The sequence below is a fragment of the Protomyctophum bolini genome (assembly GCF_963924005.1).
Source record: "Protomyctophum bolini genome assembly, chromosome: 2".
Taxonomy (NCBI): domain Eukaryota; kingdom Metazoa; phylum Chordata; class Actinopteri; order Myctophiformes; family Myctophidae; genus Protomyctophum; species Protomyctophum bolini.
Window position 1 is genome coordinate 5,010,155 of NC_137863.1, and position 15,621 is coordinate 5,025,775.

At 43.9% G+C, this 15,621-nt stretch overlaps 1 protein-coding gene across 1 annotated transcript in view; it reads left to right on the forward strand.

The window, feature by feature from the left end:
- The window catches only part of dnah9 (dynein, axonemal, heavy chain 9), a 110,063-nt gene that overhangs the window by 57,675 nt on the left and 36,767 nt on the right, over positions 1-15,621 (forward strand). Inside the window, exons 41-42 of the mRNA XM_080788665.1 lie at positions 12,999-13,193; positions 14,117-14,236. Coding sequence (XP_080644791.1) covers positions 12,999-13,193; positions 14,117-14,236 — 315 coding nt within the window. The remainder of the gene's footprint in view (positions 1-12,998; positions 13,194-14,116; positions 14,237-15,621) is intronic.

Sequence of the window (15,621 nt, forward strand, 5' to 3'; positions counted from 1 at the left end):
AGATGACCTAACATACTGAAACTTTTGTCACACAGTTTACAGTGGTATGGTTTTTCTCCAGTATGGATACGCTGGTGTTTCTTAAGACTATCTAACGTTCTGAAACTCTTATCACACTGTTTACAGTGGTATGGTTTTTCTCCAGTGTGGATACGCTGGTGTATCTGCAGATGACCTAACTGACTGAAACTCTTATCACACTGTTTACAGTGGTATGGTTTTTCTCCAGTGTGGATACGCTGGTGTATCTGCAGATGACCTAACCTACTGAAACTTTTGTCACACAGTTTACAGTGGTATGGTTTTTCTCCGGTATGGATACGCTGGTGTCTCTGCAGATGACCTGACTCAGTGAAACCCTTGTCACACAGTTTACAGTGGTATGGTTTTTCTCCAGTATGGATACGCTGGTGTATCTGCAGATGACCTGACTCAGTGAAACTCTTGTCACACAGTTTACAGTGGTATGGTTTTTCTCCAGTGTGGAGACGCAGGTGTGTTTTAAGACTATCTAACCTGCAGAAACTCTTGTCACACAGTTTACAGTGGTATGGCTTTTCTCCAGTATGGATTCGCTGGTGTTTCTTTAGTTGACCTAACATACTGAAACCCTTGTCACACTGTTTACAGTGGTATGGTTTTTCTCCAGTGTGGATACGCTGGTTTCTCTGCAGATTATCTAACTTACTGAAACACTTGTCACACTGTTGACAGATCTGGGCTTTCTGTCCTGCGTGACTCTGCTGATTTGTCTTTACTTCTCTTGCCGGAGCTAAATTCATGGTAAACTGTTGGTCACTGTAATTAGATTTGGCCTCATCTGTGTCTCTTTGTTTCTGGCTGGTTACAGAGCAGTACATTTTCTGACATGCTGCTGAAGGGATGTGGTCATTCCTCAGTGTTTGGCAGTAAAGGACATTGTTGTGGCTCCTCTTCCTGGGTTCATGGAGGAAGGTGGAGGCACATGGACACTCGGAACAGGATTCCCGAGTCTGGAAACATTGGGCCTCACTCCTTCCTTCCATCATCAAATGTGGCTATGAATGGACTCTGATGAGAATGAGAGTTCTATAGGTTCCTCTGTTGGGGTTGAGACAATGTCTTTTATACCGTAACACTATATCCCTCTTCTCCGTGCCTCTCCTCGCTCACTCGTGCTGCGTCTCAGGAAACTTCTTCAGGATGACCCTCTTTTAACACTGAGATGAAGTCTAAAGACAAGTCACACTTATGTACTGTAGGCTGACCAGGAGCTGAGCTCTGACATCACACACACAACATAAAATTTGTGCAGGCCGTCCATTTTTGAGAGATGTACCTACACTATGATAGTTACTTGTGCAAGCAGAGCGCAAGTACTGTTTTCGGTGACTCCTTCAGCCAATCAGGGATTGTACATTTTGGTGACACGATCGGCCAATCAGGAACCACCGTTTTTACATAAACATACATAGTTACGGGGCATATTTATTTTACATAGACATGAATAGTTACGTCATCAGCCAATCCTTGATTGGCCGAGGTTCCCACCAAAAATCCACAACATGTATACAATACACCAGTAAGACGCGCAAACGCGGGAAGCGAACGCAGCTGGTACATATTTGGGTTTTGGACGTATAGCTGCTTTGGGGACTCCTTATATGGTTATGGCTGAGTCATGGTGACACAAATCACTCAGCTCCATATATGGGCACAAAAGCGGGACAGACAGACAGACAGACAGACATGATCTGCTAGGTCTCATAGTAAGTGATCACTGCGTTCGCAATTATGTGGATGACGTTTCAAACTTAAAGGACACTTAAAACATTTAGAACCCGTTGTAGTGGGTATCTCGAACGGGATTTATGAATAACTTGAGCTCTGCTTGCGCACAAGTAGGCCAACGCATTTCTAGTTTTTTTTTGTGCAGTGCCTAACTGCTCCAATGACTGGCCATGTCTGTCTGTCTGTCTGTCTGGGGTACGAACAGCTGCAATACCGCTGGCTGATCTACAAGCTCATAGCGCGGCACCGAGTGCTGCGCTATGAGCTTGTAGATCTGCTATTTTTTTTTTATCGTGAAAATGTGGCGCAAATCTTTGAGTATATATTCTTTCAGAGCGAACACTTTTAAGTCAAGTGTTTGCTTCTGGGGGGGTCCCTGGAACAACATTTTTTCTGATGGGGGTCGGCGGCCAATAATTCTGGGGGTCCTTGACATGAAAATGTTTGAGAACGACTGACATAGAAACATGTTCTGAAAACTGTCAGGATTTAGAAGACATTTTATAGAATCGGCCTCAGGTCTAAATGGGTTAATAATTAACCTTCTTTACAATTAACTGTTAATTATATGGTCTTCTTTCTCACGACTTCTGTGTTCTATGTTTCTATGGCTGGCTCTATTGTGCCTAACCATGTCTCTTCTGGTCATTTAACAGATTGAAACTCATTTACAGTGGTAAGGTTTTTCTCCAGTGTGGAGACGCAGGTGTTTCGCAAGATTACCTAACTGACTGAAACTCTTGTCACACTGTTTACAGTGGTAAGGTTTTTCTCCAGTGTGGATACGCTGGTGTGCCTGCAGACTACCCAACCTATTGAAATCCTTGTCACACAGTTTACAGTGGTATGGTTTTTCTCCAGTGTGGAGACGCAGGTGTGTCTTAAGACTAACTAAATGTCTGAAACTCTTGTCACACTGTTTACAGTGGTATGGTTTTTCTCCAGTATGGATTTGCTGGTGTTTCTTCAGTTGACCTGACTCAGTGAAACCCTTGTCACACTGTTTACAGTAGTATGGTTTTTCTCCAGTGTGGATATGCTGGTGTCTCTGCAGACTACCTGACTGACTGAAATGTTTGTCACACTGTTTACAGTGGTATGGTTTTTCTCCAGTGTGGATACGCTGGTGTCTCTGCAGACTACCTGACTCAGTGAAACTCTTGTCACACAGTTTACAGTGGTATGGTTTTTCTCCAGTGTGGATACGCTGGTGTATCTGCAGATGACCTAACCAGCTGAAACTTTTGTCACACTGTTTACAGTGGTATGGTTTTTCTCCAGTGTGGATATGCTGGTGTCTCTGCAGATGATTTAACTTACTGTCACACTGTTTACAGATGTGGGCTTTCTGTCCTGCGTGACTCTGCTGATTGGTCTTCACTTCTCTTGCCGGAGCTAAATTCATGTTAAACTGTTGGTCACTGTAATTAGATTTGGCCTCATCTGTGTCTCTTTGTTTCTGGCTGGTTACAGAGCAGTACATTTTCTGACATGCTGCTGAAGGGATGTGTTCATTCCTCAGTGTTTGGAAGTAAAGGACATTGTTATGGCTCCTCTCCACGGGTTCATGGAGGAAGGTGGAGGCACATGAAGACTCGGAACAGGATACCCGAGTCTGGAAACATTGGGCCTCACTCCTTCCTTCCATCATCAAATGTGGCTATAAATTGACTCTGATGAGAATGAGAGTTCTAGGTTCCTCTGTTGGGGTTGGGACAATATGTCTTTTATACCGTAACACTCTCTCCCTCTTCTCCGTGCCTCTCCTTGCTCACTCGTGCTGCGTCTCAGGAAACTCATTCAGGATGAACCTCTTTAATTAACACTGAGATGAAGTGAAAGTCTAAAGACAACTCACACTTATGTACTGTAGGCTGACCAGGAGCTGAGGTCTGACATCACACACACAACAAACTGTAGGCTGACCAGGAGCTGAGGTCTGACATCACACACACAACATAAACTGTTGCAGTGTAAACATAGAAATGCAGATTTGTGCAGGCCGTCCATTTTTGAGAGATTTCCCTGGAACAATATATTTTCAGATGGGGGTCGGCGGCCAATAGTTCTGGGGGTCCTTGATGTCCTTGATGTTTGAGAACGACTGACATAGAAACAGGGTTTTCTGAAAACGGTCAGGATTTAGAAGACATTTTATAGAATTGGCTTTCTCACGACTTCTGTGTTCTATGTTTCTATGGCTGGCTCTATTGTGCCTAACCATGTCTCTTCAGGTCATTTAACAGATTGAAACTCATTTACAGTTGTAAGGTTTTTCTCCAGTGTGGAGACGCAGGTGTTTCACAAGATGACCTAACTGTCTGAAACTCTTGTCACACTATTTACAGTGGTATGGTTTTTCTCCAGAATGGATTCGCTGATGTTTCTTCAGTTGACCTGACTCAGTGAAACTCTTGTCACACTGTTTACAGTGGTATGGTTTTTCTCCAGTATGGATACGCTGGTGTTTCTTAAGACTATCTAACGTTCTGAAACTCTTATCACACTGTTTACAGTGGTATGGTTTTTCTCCAGTGTGGATACGCTGGTGTATCTGCAGATGACCTAACTGACTAAAACTCTTATCACACTGTTTACAGTGGTATGGTTTTTCTCCAGTGTGGATACGCTGGTGTATCTGCAGATGACCTAACATACTGAAACTTTTGTCACACAGTTTACAGTGGTATGGTTTTTCTCCAGTATGGATACGCTGGTGTTTCTTAAGACTATCTAACGTTCTGAAACCTTTATCACACTGTTTACAGTGGTATGGTTTTTCTCCAGTGTGGATACGCTGGTGTGTCTGCAGACTACCTGACTCACTGAAACTTTTGTCACACTGTTTACAGTGGTATGGCTTTTCTCCAGTGTGGATACGCTGGTGTCTCTGCAGATGACCTGACTCAATGAAACTTTTGTCACACTGTTTACAGTGGTATGGTTTTTCTCCAGTGTGGATTCGCTGGTGTTTCTGCAGATTATCTAACTTACTGAAACACTTGTCACACTGTTTACAGATGTGGGCTTTCTGTCCTGCGTACCTCTGCTGATTTGTCTTCATTTCTCTTGCCGGAGCTACATTCATGGTAAACTGTTGGTCACTGTAATTAGATTTGGCCTCATCTGTGTCTCTTTGTTTCTGGCTGGTTACAGAGCAGTACATTTTCTGACATGCTGCTGAAGGGATGTGGTCATTCCTCAGTGTTTGGCAGTAAAGGACATTGTTATGGCTCCTCTCCACGGGTTCATGGAGGAAGGTGGAGGCACATGAAGACTCGGAACAGGATTCCCGAGTCTGGAAACATTGGGCCTCACTCCTTCCTTCCATTATCAAATGTGGCTATAAATGGACTCTGATGAGAATGAGAGTTCTTTAGGTTCCTCTGTTGGGGTTGGGAGACTATGTCTTTTATACCGTAACACTCTCTCCCTCTTCTCCGTGCCTCTCCTCGCTCACTCGTGCTGCGTCTCAGGAAACTCCTTCAGGATGAACCTCTTTAATTAACACTGAGATGAAGTGAAAGTCTAAAGACAACTCACACTTATGTACTGTAGGCTGACCAGGAGCTGAGGTCTGACATCACACACACAACAAACTGTAGGCTGACCAGGAGCTGAGGTCTGACATCACACACACAACAAACTGTAGGCTGACCAGGAGCTGAGGTCTGACATCACACACACAACATAAACTGTTACAGTGCAAACATAGAAATGCAGATTTGTGCAGGCCGTCCATTTTTGAGAGATGTCCCTGGAACAACATATTTTCAGATGGGGGTCGGCGGCCAATAATTCTGGGGGTCCTTGATGTCCTTGATGTTTGAGAACGACTGACATAGAAACAGGGTTTTCTGAAAACGGTCAGGATTTAGAAGACATTTTATAGAATTGGCTTTCTCACGACTTCTGTGTTCTATGTTTCTATGGCTGGCTCTATTGTGCCTAACCATGTCTCTTCAGGTCATTTAACAGATTGAAACTCATTTACAGTTGTAAGGTTTTTCTCCAGTGTGGAGACGCAGGTGTTTCACAAGATGACCTAACTGCCTGAAACTCTTGTCACACTGTTTACAGTGGTATGGTTTTTCTCCAGAATGGATTCGCTGATGTTTCTTCAGTTGACCTGACTCAGTGAAACTCTTGTCACACTGTTTACAGTGGTAAGGTTTTTCTCCAGTGTGGACACGCAGGTGTTTCGCAATATTACCTAACTGACTGAAACTCTTGTCACACTGTTTACAGTGGTATGGTTTTTCTCCAGAATGGATTCGCTGATGTTTCTTCAGTTGACCTGACACAGTGAAACTCTTGTCACAGAGTTTACAGTGGTATGGTTTTTCTCCAGTGTGGATACCCTGGTGTGCCTGCAGACTACCTGACAGACTGAAACTTTTATCACACTGTTTACAGTGGTAAGGTTTTTCTCCAGTGTGGATACGCTGGTGTGTCTGCAGACTACCTGACCGACTGAAACTCTTATCACACTGTTCACAGTGGTATGGTTTTTCTCCAGTGTGGAGACGCAGGTGTGTCTTAAGACTATCTAACCTGCTGAAACTCTTGTCACACTGTTTACAGTGGTATGGTTTTTCTCCAGTATGGATTCGCTGGTGTTTCTTCAGATGACCTAACTGGCTGAAACCTTTATCACACTGTTTACAGTGGTATGGTTTTTCTCCAGTATGGATTCGCTGGTGTTTCTTCAGTTGTCCTGACTCATTGAAACCCTGATCACACAGCTGACAGTGGTATGGTTTTTCTCCAGTGTGGATACGCTGGTGTATCTGCAGATGACCTAACTGACTGAAACTCTTATCACACTGTTTACAGTGGTATGGTTTTTCTCCAGTGTGGATACGCTGGTGTGTCTGCAGACTACCTGACTCACTGAAACTTTTGTCACACTGTTTACAGTGGTAAGGTTTTTCTCCAGTGTGGATACGCTGGTGTGTCTGCAGACTACCTGACTCACTGAAACTTTTGTCACACTGTTTACAGTGGTATGGCTTTTCTCCAGTGTGGATACGCTGGTGTCTCTGCAGATGACCTGACTCAGTGAAACTCTTGTCACACAGTTTACAGTGGTATGGTTTTTCTCCAGTGTGGAGACGCAGGTGTGTTTTAAGACTATCTAACCTGCTGAAACTCTTGTCACACAGTTTACAGTGGTATGGCTTTTCTCCAGTATGGATTCGCTGGTGTTTCTTTAGTTGACCTAACATACTGAAACCCTTGTCACACTGTTTACAGTGGTATGGTTTTTCTCCAGTGTGGATACGCTGGTTTCTCTGCAGATTATCTAACTTACTGAAACACTTGTCACACTGTTGACAGATGTGGGCTTTCTGTCCTGCGTGACTCTGCTGATTTGTCTTTACTTCTCTTGCCGGAGCTAAATTCATGGTAAACTGTTGGTCACTGTAATTAGATTTGGCCTCATCTGTGTCTCTTTGTTTCTGGCTGGTTACAGAGCAGTACATTTTCTGACATGCTGCTGAAGGGATGTGGTCATTCCTCAGTGTTTGGCAGTAAAGGACATTGTTGTGGCTCCTCTTCCTGGGTTCATGGAGGAAGGTGGAGGCACATGGACACTCGGAACAGGATTCCCGAGTCTGGAAACATTGGGCCTCACTCCTTCCTTCCATCATCAAATGTGGCTATGAATGGACTCTGATGAGAATGAGAGTTCTATAGGTTCCTCTGTTGGGGTTGAGACAATGTCTTTTATACCGTAACACTATATCCCTCTTTTCCGTGCCTCTCCTCGCTCACTCGTGCTGCGTCTCAGGAAACTTCTTCAGGATGACCCTCTTTTAACACTGAGATGAAGTGAAAGTCTAAAGACAAGTCACACTTATGTACTGTAGGCTGACCAGGAGCTGAGCTCTGACATCACACACACAACATAAAATTTGTGCAGGCCGTCCATTTTTGAGAGATGTACCTACACTATGATAGTTACTTGTGCAAGCAGAGCGCAAGTACTGTTTTCGGTGACTCCTTCAGCCAATCAGGGATTGTACATTTTGGTGACACGATCGGCCAATCAGGAACCACCGTTTTTACCTAAACATACATAGTTACGGGGCATATTTATTTTACATAGACATGAATAGTTACGTCATCAGCCAATCCTTGATTGGCCGAGGTTCCCACCAAAAATCCACAACATGTATACAATACACCAGTAAGACGCGCAAACGCGGGAAGCGAACGCAGCTGGTACATATTTGGGTTTTGGACGTATAGCTGCTTTGGGGACTCCTTATATGGTTATGGCTGAGTCATGGTGACACAAATCACTCAGCTCCATATATGGGCACAAAAGCGGGACAGACAGACAGACAGACAGACAGACATGATCTGCTAGGTCTCATAGTAAGTGCTCACTGCGTTCGCAATTATGTGGATGACGTTTCAAACTTAAAGGACACTTAAAACATTTAGAACCCGTTGTAGTGGGTATCTCGAACGGGATTTATGAATAACTTGAGCTCTGCTTGCGCACAAGTAGGCCAACGCATTTCTAGTTTTTTTTTGTGCAGTGCCTAACTGCTCCAATGACTGGCCATGTCTGTATGTCTGTCTGTCTGGGGTACAAACAGCTGCAATACCGCTGGCTGATCTACAAGCTCATAGCGCGGCACCGAGTGCTGCGCTATGAGCTTGTAGATCTGCTATTTCTTTTTTATTGTGAAAATGTGGCGCAAATCTTTGAGTATATATTCTTTCAGAGCGAACACTTTTAAGTCAAGTGTTTGCTTCTGGGGGGGTCCCTGGAACAACATTTTTTTCTGATGGGGGTCGGCGGCCAATAATTCTGGGGGTCCTTGAAAATGTTTGAGAACGACTGACATAGAAACATGTTCTGAAAACTGTCAGGATTTAGAAGACATTTTATAGAATCGGCCTCAGGTCTAAATGGGTTAATAATTAACCTTCTTTACAATTAACTGTTAATTATATGGTCTTCTTTCTCACGACTTCTGTGTTCTATGTTTCTATGGCTGGCTCTATTGTGCCTAACCATGTCTCTTCTGGTCATTTAACAGATTGAAACTCATTTACAGTGGTAAGGTTTTTCTCCAGTGTGGAGACGCAGGTGTTTCGCAAGATTACCTAACTGACTGAAACTCTTGTCACACTGTTTACAGTGGTAAGGTTTTTCTCCAGTGTGGATACGCTGGTGTGCCTACAGACTACCCAACCTATTGAAATCCTTGTCACACAGTTTACAGTGGTATGGTTTTTCTCCAGTGTGGAGACGCAGGTGTGTCTTAAGACTATCTAACCTTCTGAAACTCTTGTCACACAGTTTACAGTGGTATGGCTTTTCTCCAGTGTGGATTTGCTGGTGTTTCTTTAGTTGACCTAACATACTGAAACCCTTGTCACACTGTTTACAGTGGTATGGTTTTTCTCCAGTGTGGATACGCTGGTTTCTCTGCAGATTATCTAACTTACTGAAACACTTGTCACACTGTTGACAGATGTGGGCTTTCTGTCCTGCGTGACTCTGCTGATTTGTCTTCACTTCTCTTGCCGGAGCTAAATTCACGGTAAACTGTTGGTCACTGTAATTAGATTTGGGCTCATCTGTGTCTCTTTGTTTCTGGCTGGTTACAGAGCAGTACATTTTCTGACATGCTGCTGAAGGGATGTGGTCATTCCTCAGTGTTTGGCAGTAAAGGACATTGTTGTGGCTCCTCTTCCTGGGTTCATGGAGGAAGGTGGAGGCACATGGACACTCGGAACAGGATACCCGAGTCTGGAAACATTGGGCCTCACTCCTTCCTTCCATCATCAAATGTGGCTATAAATGGACTCTGATGAGAATGAGAGTTCTATAGGTTCCTCTGTTGGGGTTGGGACAATATGTCTTTTATACCGTAACACTCTCTCCCTCTTCTCCGTGCCTCTCCTCGCTCACTCGTGCTGCGGCCAATATTTCTGGGGGTCCTTGATGTCCTTGATGTTTGAGAACGACTGACATAGAAACAGGGTTTTCTGGAGGGATTTAGAAGACATTTTATAGAATTGGCTTTCTCACGACTTCTGTGTTCTATGTTTCTATGGCTGGCTCTATTGTGCCTAACCATGTCTCTTCAGGTCATTTAACAGATTGAAACTCATTTACAGTTGTAAGGTTTTTCTCCAGTGTGGAGACGCAGGTGTTTCACAAGATGACCTAACTGACTGAAACTCTTGTCACACTGTTTACAGTGGTATGGTTTTTCTCCAGAATGGATTCGCTGATGTTTCTTCAGTTGACCTGACTCAGTGAAACTCTTGTCACACTGTTTACAGTGATAAGGTTTTTCTCCAGTGTGGATACGCTGATGTGCCTGCAGACTACCTAACCAACTGAAATCCTTGTCACACAGTTTACAGTGATATGGTTTTTCTCCAGTGTGGATACGCTGGTGTTTCCTAAGACTATCTAACGTTCTGAAACTCTTATCACACTGTTTACAGTGGTATGGTTTTTCTTCAGTGTGGATACGCTGGTGTATCTGCAGATGACCTAACTGACTGAAACTCTTATCACACTGTTTACAGTGGTATGGTTTTTCTCCAGTATGGATACGCTGGTGTATCTGCAGATGACCTGACTCAGTGAAACTCTTGTCACACAGTTTACAGTGGTATGGTTTTTCTCCAGTGTGGAGACGCAGGTGTTTCTTAAGACTATCTAACAGACTGAAACTCTTGTCACACTTTTTACAGTGGTAGGGTTTTTCTCCAGTGTGGATACGCTGGTGTTTCTTAAGACTATTCCTCTGACTGAAACTCGTGTCGCACTGTTTGCAGTGGTATGGTTTTTCTCCAGTGTGGAGACGCAGGTGTTTCTTAAGACTATCTAACAGACTGAAACTCTTGTCACACTGTTTACAGTGGTAGGGTTTTTCTCCAGTGTGGATACGCTGGTGTTTCTTAAGACTATCTAACTGACTGAAACTCTTGTCACACTGTTTACAGTGGTATGGTTTTTCTCCAGAATGGATTCGCTGATGTTTCTTCAGTTGACCTGACTCAGTGAAACTCTTGTCACAGAGTTTACAGTGGTATGGTTGTTCTCCAGTATGGATACGCTGGTGTCTCTGCAGATGACCTGACTCAGTGAAACCCTTGTCACACAGTTTACAGTGGTATGGTTTTTCTCCAGTGTGGATACGCTGGTGTCTCTGCAGATGATATAACTTACTGAAACACTTGTCACACTGTTTACAGATGTGGGCTTTCTGTCCTGCGTGACTCTGCTGATTTGTCTTCACTTCTCTTGCCGGAGCTAAATTCACGGTAAACTGTTGGTCACTGTAATTAGATTTGGGCTCATCTGTGTCTCTTTGTTTCTGACTGGTTACAGAGCAGTACATTTCCTGACATGCTGCTGAAGGGATGTGGTCATTCCTCAGTGTTTGGCAGTTAAGGACATTGTTGTGGCTCCTCTTCCTGGGTTCATGGAGGAAGGTGGAGGCACATGAACACTCGGAACAGGATACCCGAGTCTGGAAACATTGGGCCTCACTCCTTCCTTCCATCATCAAATGTGGCTATAAATGGACTCTGATGAGAATGAGAGTTCTATAGGTTCCTCTGTTGGGGTTGGGACAATATGTCTTTTATACCGTAACACTCTCTCCCTCTTCTCCGTGCCTCTCCTTGCTCACTCGTGCTGCGTCTCAGGAAACTCCTTCAGGATGAACATCTTTAATTAACACTGAGATGAAGTGAAAGTCTAAAGACAACTCACACTTATGTACTGTAGGCTGACCAGGAGCTGAGCTCTGACATCACACACACAACATAAACTGTTGCAGTGCAAACATAGACATGCATATTTGTGCAGGCCGTCCATTTTTGAGAGATTTACCTACACTATGATAGTTTTTTGAGCGGTGCCTAACCGCTCCAATGACTGGCCGTGTCTGTCTGTCCGTCTGTGATACAAACAGCTGCAATACTCCTGGGTGACCTAAAGTGGCACTGTTGAGCAGCCTAAAAGGGCCATTCACACTGAGCACTATACTGTGACTACAGCCAGCCAGTGATGTTGTTGAGCAGCCTGGACCGCTCAGTTCACACAGGTGTGATTTTTACTTGCGCAAGCAGAGCGCACCGGTCGTACCGGCTTTTTTATGCGTTTGCCTGTGGTATAAATACTGATTTTGAGAGTGACGTAATGAAGATATGTATCAATGCCGCCGTACAACTGGCTTTCAATGGTGACGTAACATAATGTTTCAGTGTCGGGTGGATTAAAGGTAATGTGTACATGTATGTAATCTGAAACCTATCAATAAATAAAATCAATATACTGTATATAACACGGCATACGCATAAAAAAAACCCAGCCGACCACAGCATAGTACTTTTCAATCTACAACTTACATACGTTATCTGTTAGATAACCAATATTGAAACATATCGTAATTACGTCACTATTGACGGCCAGTTGACAGTTGGCAGTACTTGCTCGCAGTACTTGACAGTACTTGCTCATTTATACAGCCATTATTGGTACCCTCCCACGTTACATTGGTTCTAAATTTGAACTCTCTCAACCTCAGATAAAATGCTTGGTTACGCTACGTCGTGCCCCCAACAAAATCTGAGGCTGGGAAAAAAAGCATTGCTTATTTCGAACCCTGGTCTTGGAATGACCTCACAGTCCAGACTCAAGCTGGCTGCTGTGATTCCCCTAGTGAGCTTTAAAAGGATTGCCATGGGCACACTTCCCATACACTGCTCCTGCTTTCATGTATAGCAAATGTCTGCTTGCTTTTTAGTCTACTAGCTATTTCCGTTGCTTAGTTTTTATGTATTAGTCCTTATTGGTCGCGTTCCTGTTCTCCCTTTGAGCTTCTTCGGTAGTGGCTACTGCATTTATGAGCATTGTATGTCTGTCCTGTTTTTTGTTTTGTATTTTTTTTGTTACTGGCAGAGCTGTGTCACTTATTTTGCCTCTTGTCTTGGCCAGTTCACACTTGTAAAACAGACTTCAGTCTCAATGTGTTTTTTACTGGTTAAATAAAGGTAAAAAAGAAAAAAAGTATAGGCAAAAAAAACAACATAACATAACATAAGTCGTGTTTTGTCCCAGGATACAGGACTCAGAGAACCACGGTTACATAACATAACATAAGTCGTGTTTTGTCCCAGGATACAGGACTCAGAGAACCACGGTTACATAACATAACATAAGTCATGTTTTGCTGCAGGATAAAGAGTTCCAGCAGGACCTGGTGGCCACCAAGTCGTACGCGGCGGCGGGCCTGTGCTCCTGGGTCGTGAACATAGTCCGGTTCTACCAGGTGTTCTGTGAGGTGGAGCCCAAGCGCCAGGCTCTCACCAAGGCCAACAGCGACCTGGCCAACGCCCAGAAGAAACTGGCCACCATCAAGGCCAAGATCCAGGTGAGACCGATTGACTCGTACTGTAGCGAAGGAAAACGTCATGAAACTACACTCTTGCTAGTTTAACCCATTCTGACCTGAGATCAGATTCATACGAGGTTTCCACTGGACAGATTAATCCATTCTGACCTGAGATCAGATTCGAAAAATGTCAGTCGTTCTTCGATTTTTCAAAAAATAGCAGACCTACAAGCTCGTAGCGCGCCACTCGGTGGCGCGCTACGAGCTTGTAGGTCTGCTATTTTTCAATAGCTAAAGCATAACATGATGCTATAACACCAAAAGGGGTTCCCGTTCAGAATGGGTTAATTAACCCATTTAGACGCATCTGTGTCACCTTATAGCTGGTAACCACTTTAACCATTATTTAGAACTTCATCTGTCGCAAAAATAGCAGATATACTGTACACGCTTGTACATCTGCTATTTTTGAAAAATCGTGGAAATGTATGTGCCTTTAATATATGCTCTTTCACAGCAAACGTTTTTAACTCCTTGGAACTCCTTATTTTGAGATGGGGGGTCTACGGCCAAATATATATCATTATTGACATGAAAAGGTTTGGAAACCACTGAAAACTGTCAGTGGTATAAGAGGCTTTTAGAGGCTTTTTCCATCGATCGAAACCTTCCCCTGTCCTAAACCTCGCCTGCTGAAAGGTTGTTTGTGTGGCCAAGAGGAGATTGAGGCGACTATAGTGCCATGGAGAGGGGTTGATAAATTAGATTTTTTACAATCTACACATTTAAGCATAATTTCCATGACATGCAACTAAATACGTTTGGACCAGGGAGTCCTTCTAGAGATGTTTTCCTAATTCCTCCTGCACTGCAACCTTAACGAGTGGTCTCGTGTGTGTGTGTGTGTGTGTGTGTGTGTGTGTGTGTGTGTGTGTGTGTGTGCGTGTGCGTGTGCGTGTCAGGAACTTGATGACAACCTGGCCAAGCTGACGGCTAAGTTTGAGAAAGCTACCGCTGACAAGCTGAGGTGCCAACAGGAGGCGGACTCCACCGCTCACACCATCTCATTGGCCAACCGCCTGGTGAGCACGCATGCATTCAAATCCATCCATCTCATTGGCCAACCGCCTGGTGAGCACGCATGCATTCAAATCCATCCATCCATCCATCTTGGATGCAAACAACGTTGTTTCAACGTCTAATCTAAGCCTATAGACTGCTTAAAAACTTTTATTTTTAGACAATTTTTACCCCAGTTTACAAAAATGCTCAGTGGGTGGAAAATACGTTGAATGTACAGAGTAGGAAAAAAAGGTAACCGTAAATTAATACTTTCTATGGAAAAAAGTGAGTCTATACCTCCCCTTCATGTGGTCCCCCGAAAGGTGGGCTTTCAGACCTTTTGGTTAATAGTCTGTGTGGTCCATCACATGCAGGTGGGAGGTCTGGTGGAGGTCTGGTTAATAGTCTGTGTGGTCCACATGCAGGTGGGAGGTCTGGTGGAGGTCTGGTTAATAGTCTGTGTGGTCCATCACATTCTGGTGGAGGTCTGGTTAATAGTCTGTGTGGTCCATCACATGCAGGGGGGAGGTCTGGTGGAGGTCTGGTTAATAGTCTGTGTGGTCCATCACATTCTGGTGGAGGTCTGGTTAATAGTCTGTGTGGTCCATCACATGCAGGTGGGAGGTCTGGTGGAGGTCTGGTTAATAGTCTGTGTGGTCCATCACATTCTGGTGGAGGTCTGGTTAATAGTCTGTGTGGTCCATCACATGCAGGTGGGAGGTCTGGTGGAGGTCTGGTTAATAGTCTGTGTGGTCCATCACATGCAGGTGGGAGGTCTGGTGGAGGTCTGGTTAATAGTCTGTGTGGTCCATCACATGCAGGTGGGAGGTCTGGTGGAGGTCTGGTTAATAGTCTGTGTGGTCCATCACATGCAGGCAGGGCTCGACGCTTAGCATTTTTCCAAGTAGCACGTGTGCGCCTAAGTTGAAAAATCTAGTAGCACACAAATTATTTTAGGAGCACGATGAAAAATGATGTATTTTTAAGGGGCGCTAGCCCCTCCAATATACAGCCTTTGTCCCCACACATCTCAAAATGAGCCATTGACAATCAACAGAGAAATTACGTCAAAATTCTGCTAAATATGACGCCATTGACATTGAAGGGAAAATGTATGTCATAAGTAAACGAGCAAATCAGCTAACCAATCACAGGCAACAGGCATTCTGATTGGCCAGTATGAGATGATTTCTGATGATGTATGATGACAAGAGCGCCCCTCACTTCACATGGGTGTGATTCTTTTAATGAAGTGATATGAGGTAGGGGTGGAAAATAATGTCACTATCACTATCTTTTCAGCAATTATCACAAAATAGTGATATTCATCATGATATCATTGTTATGTTTGTTTTCATATAATCTATATAATCAATTTGTTTTATGCTAATACTTTGTAGATAGA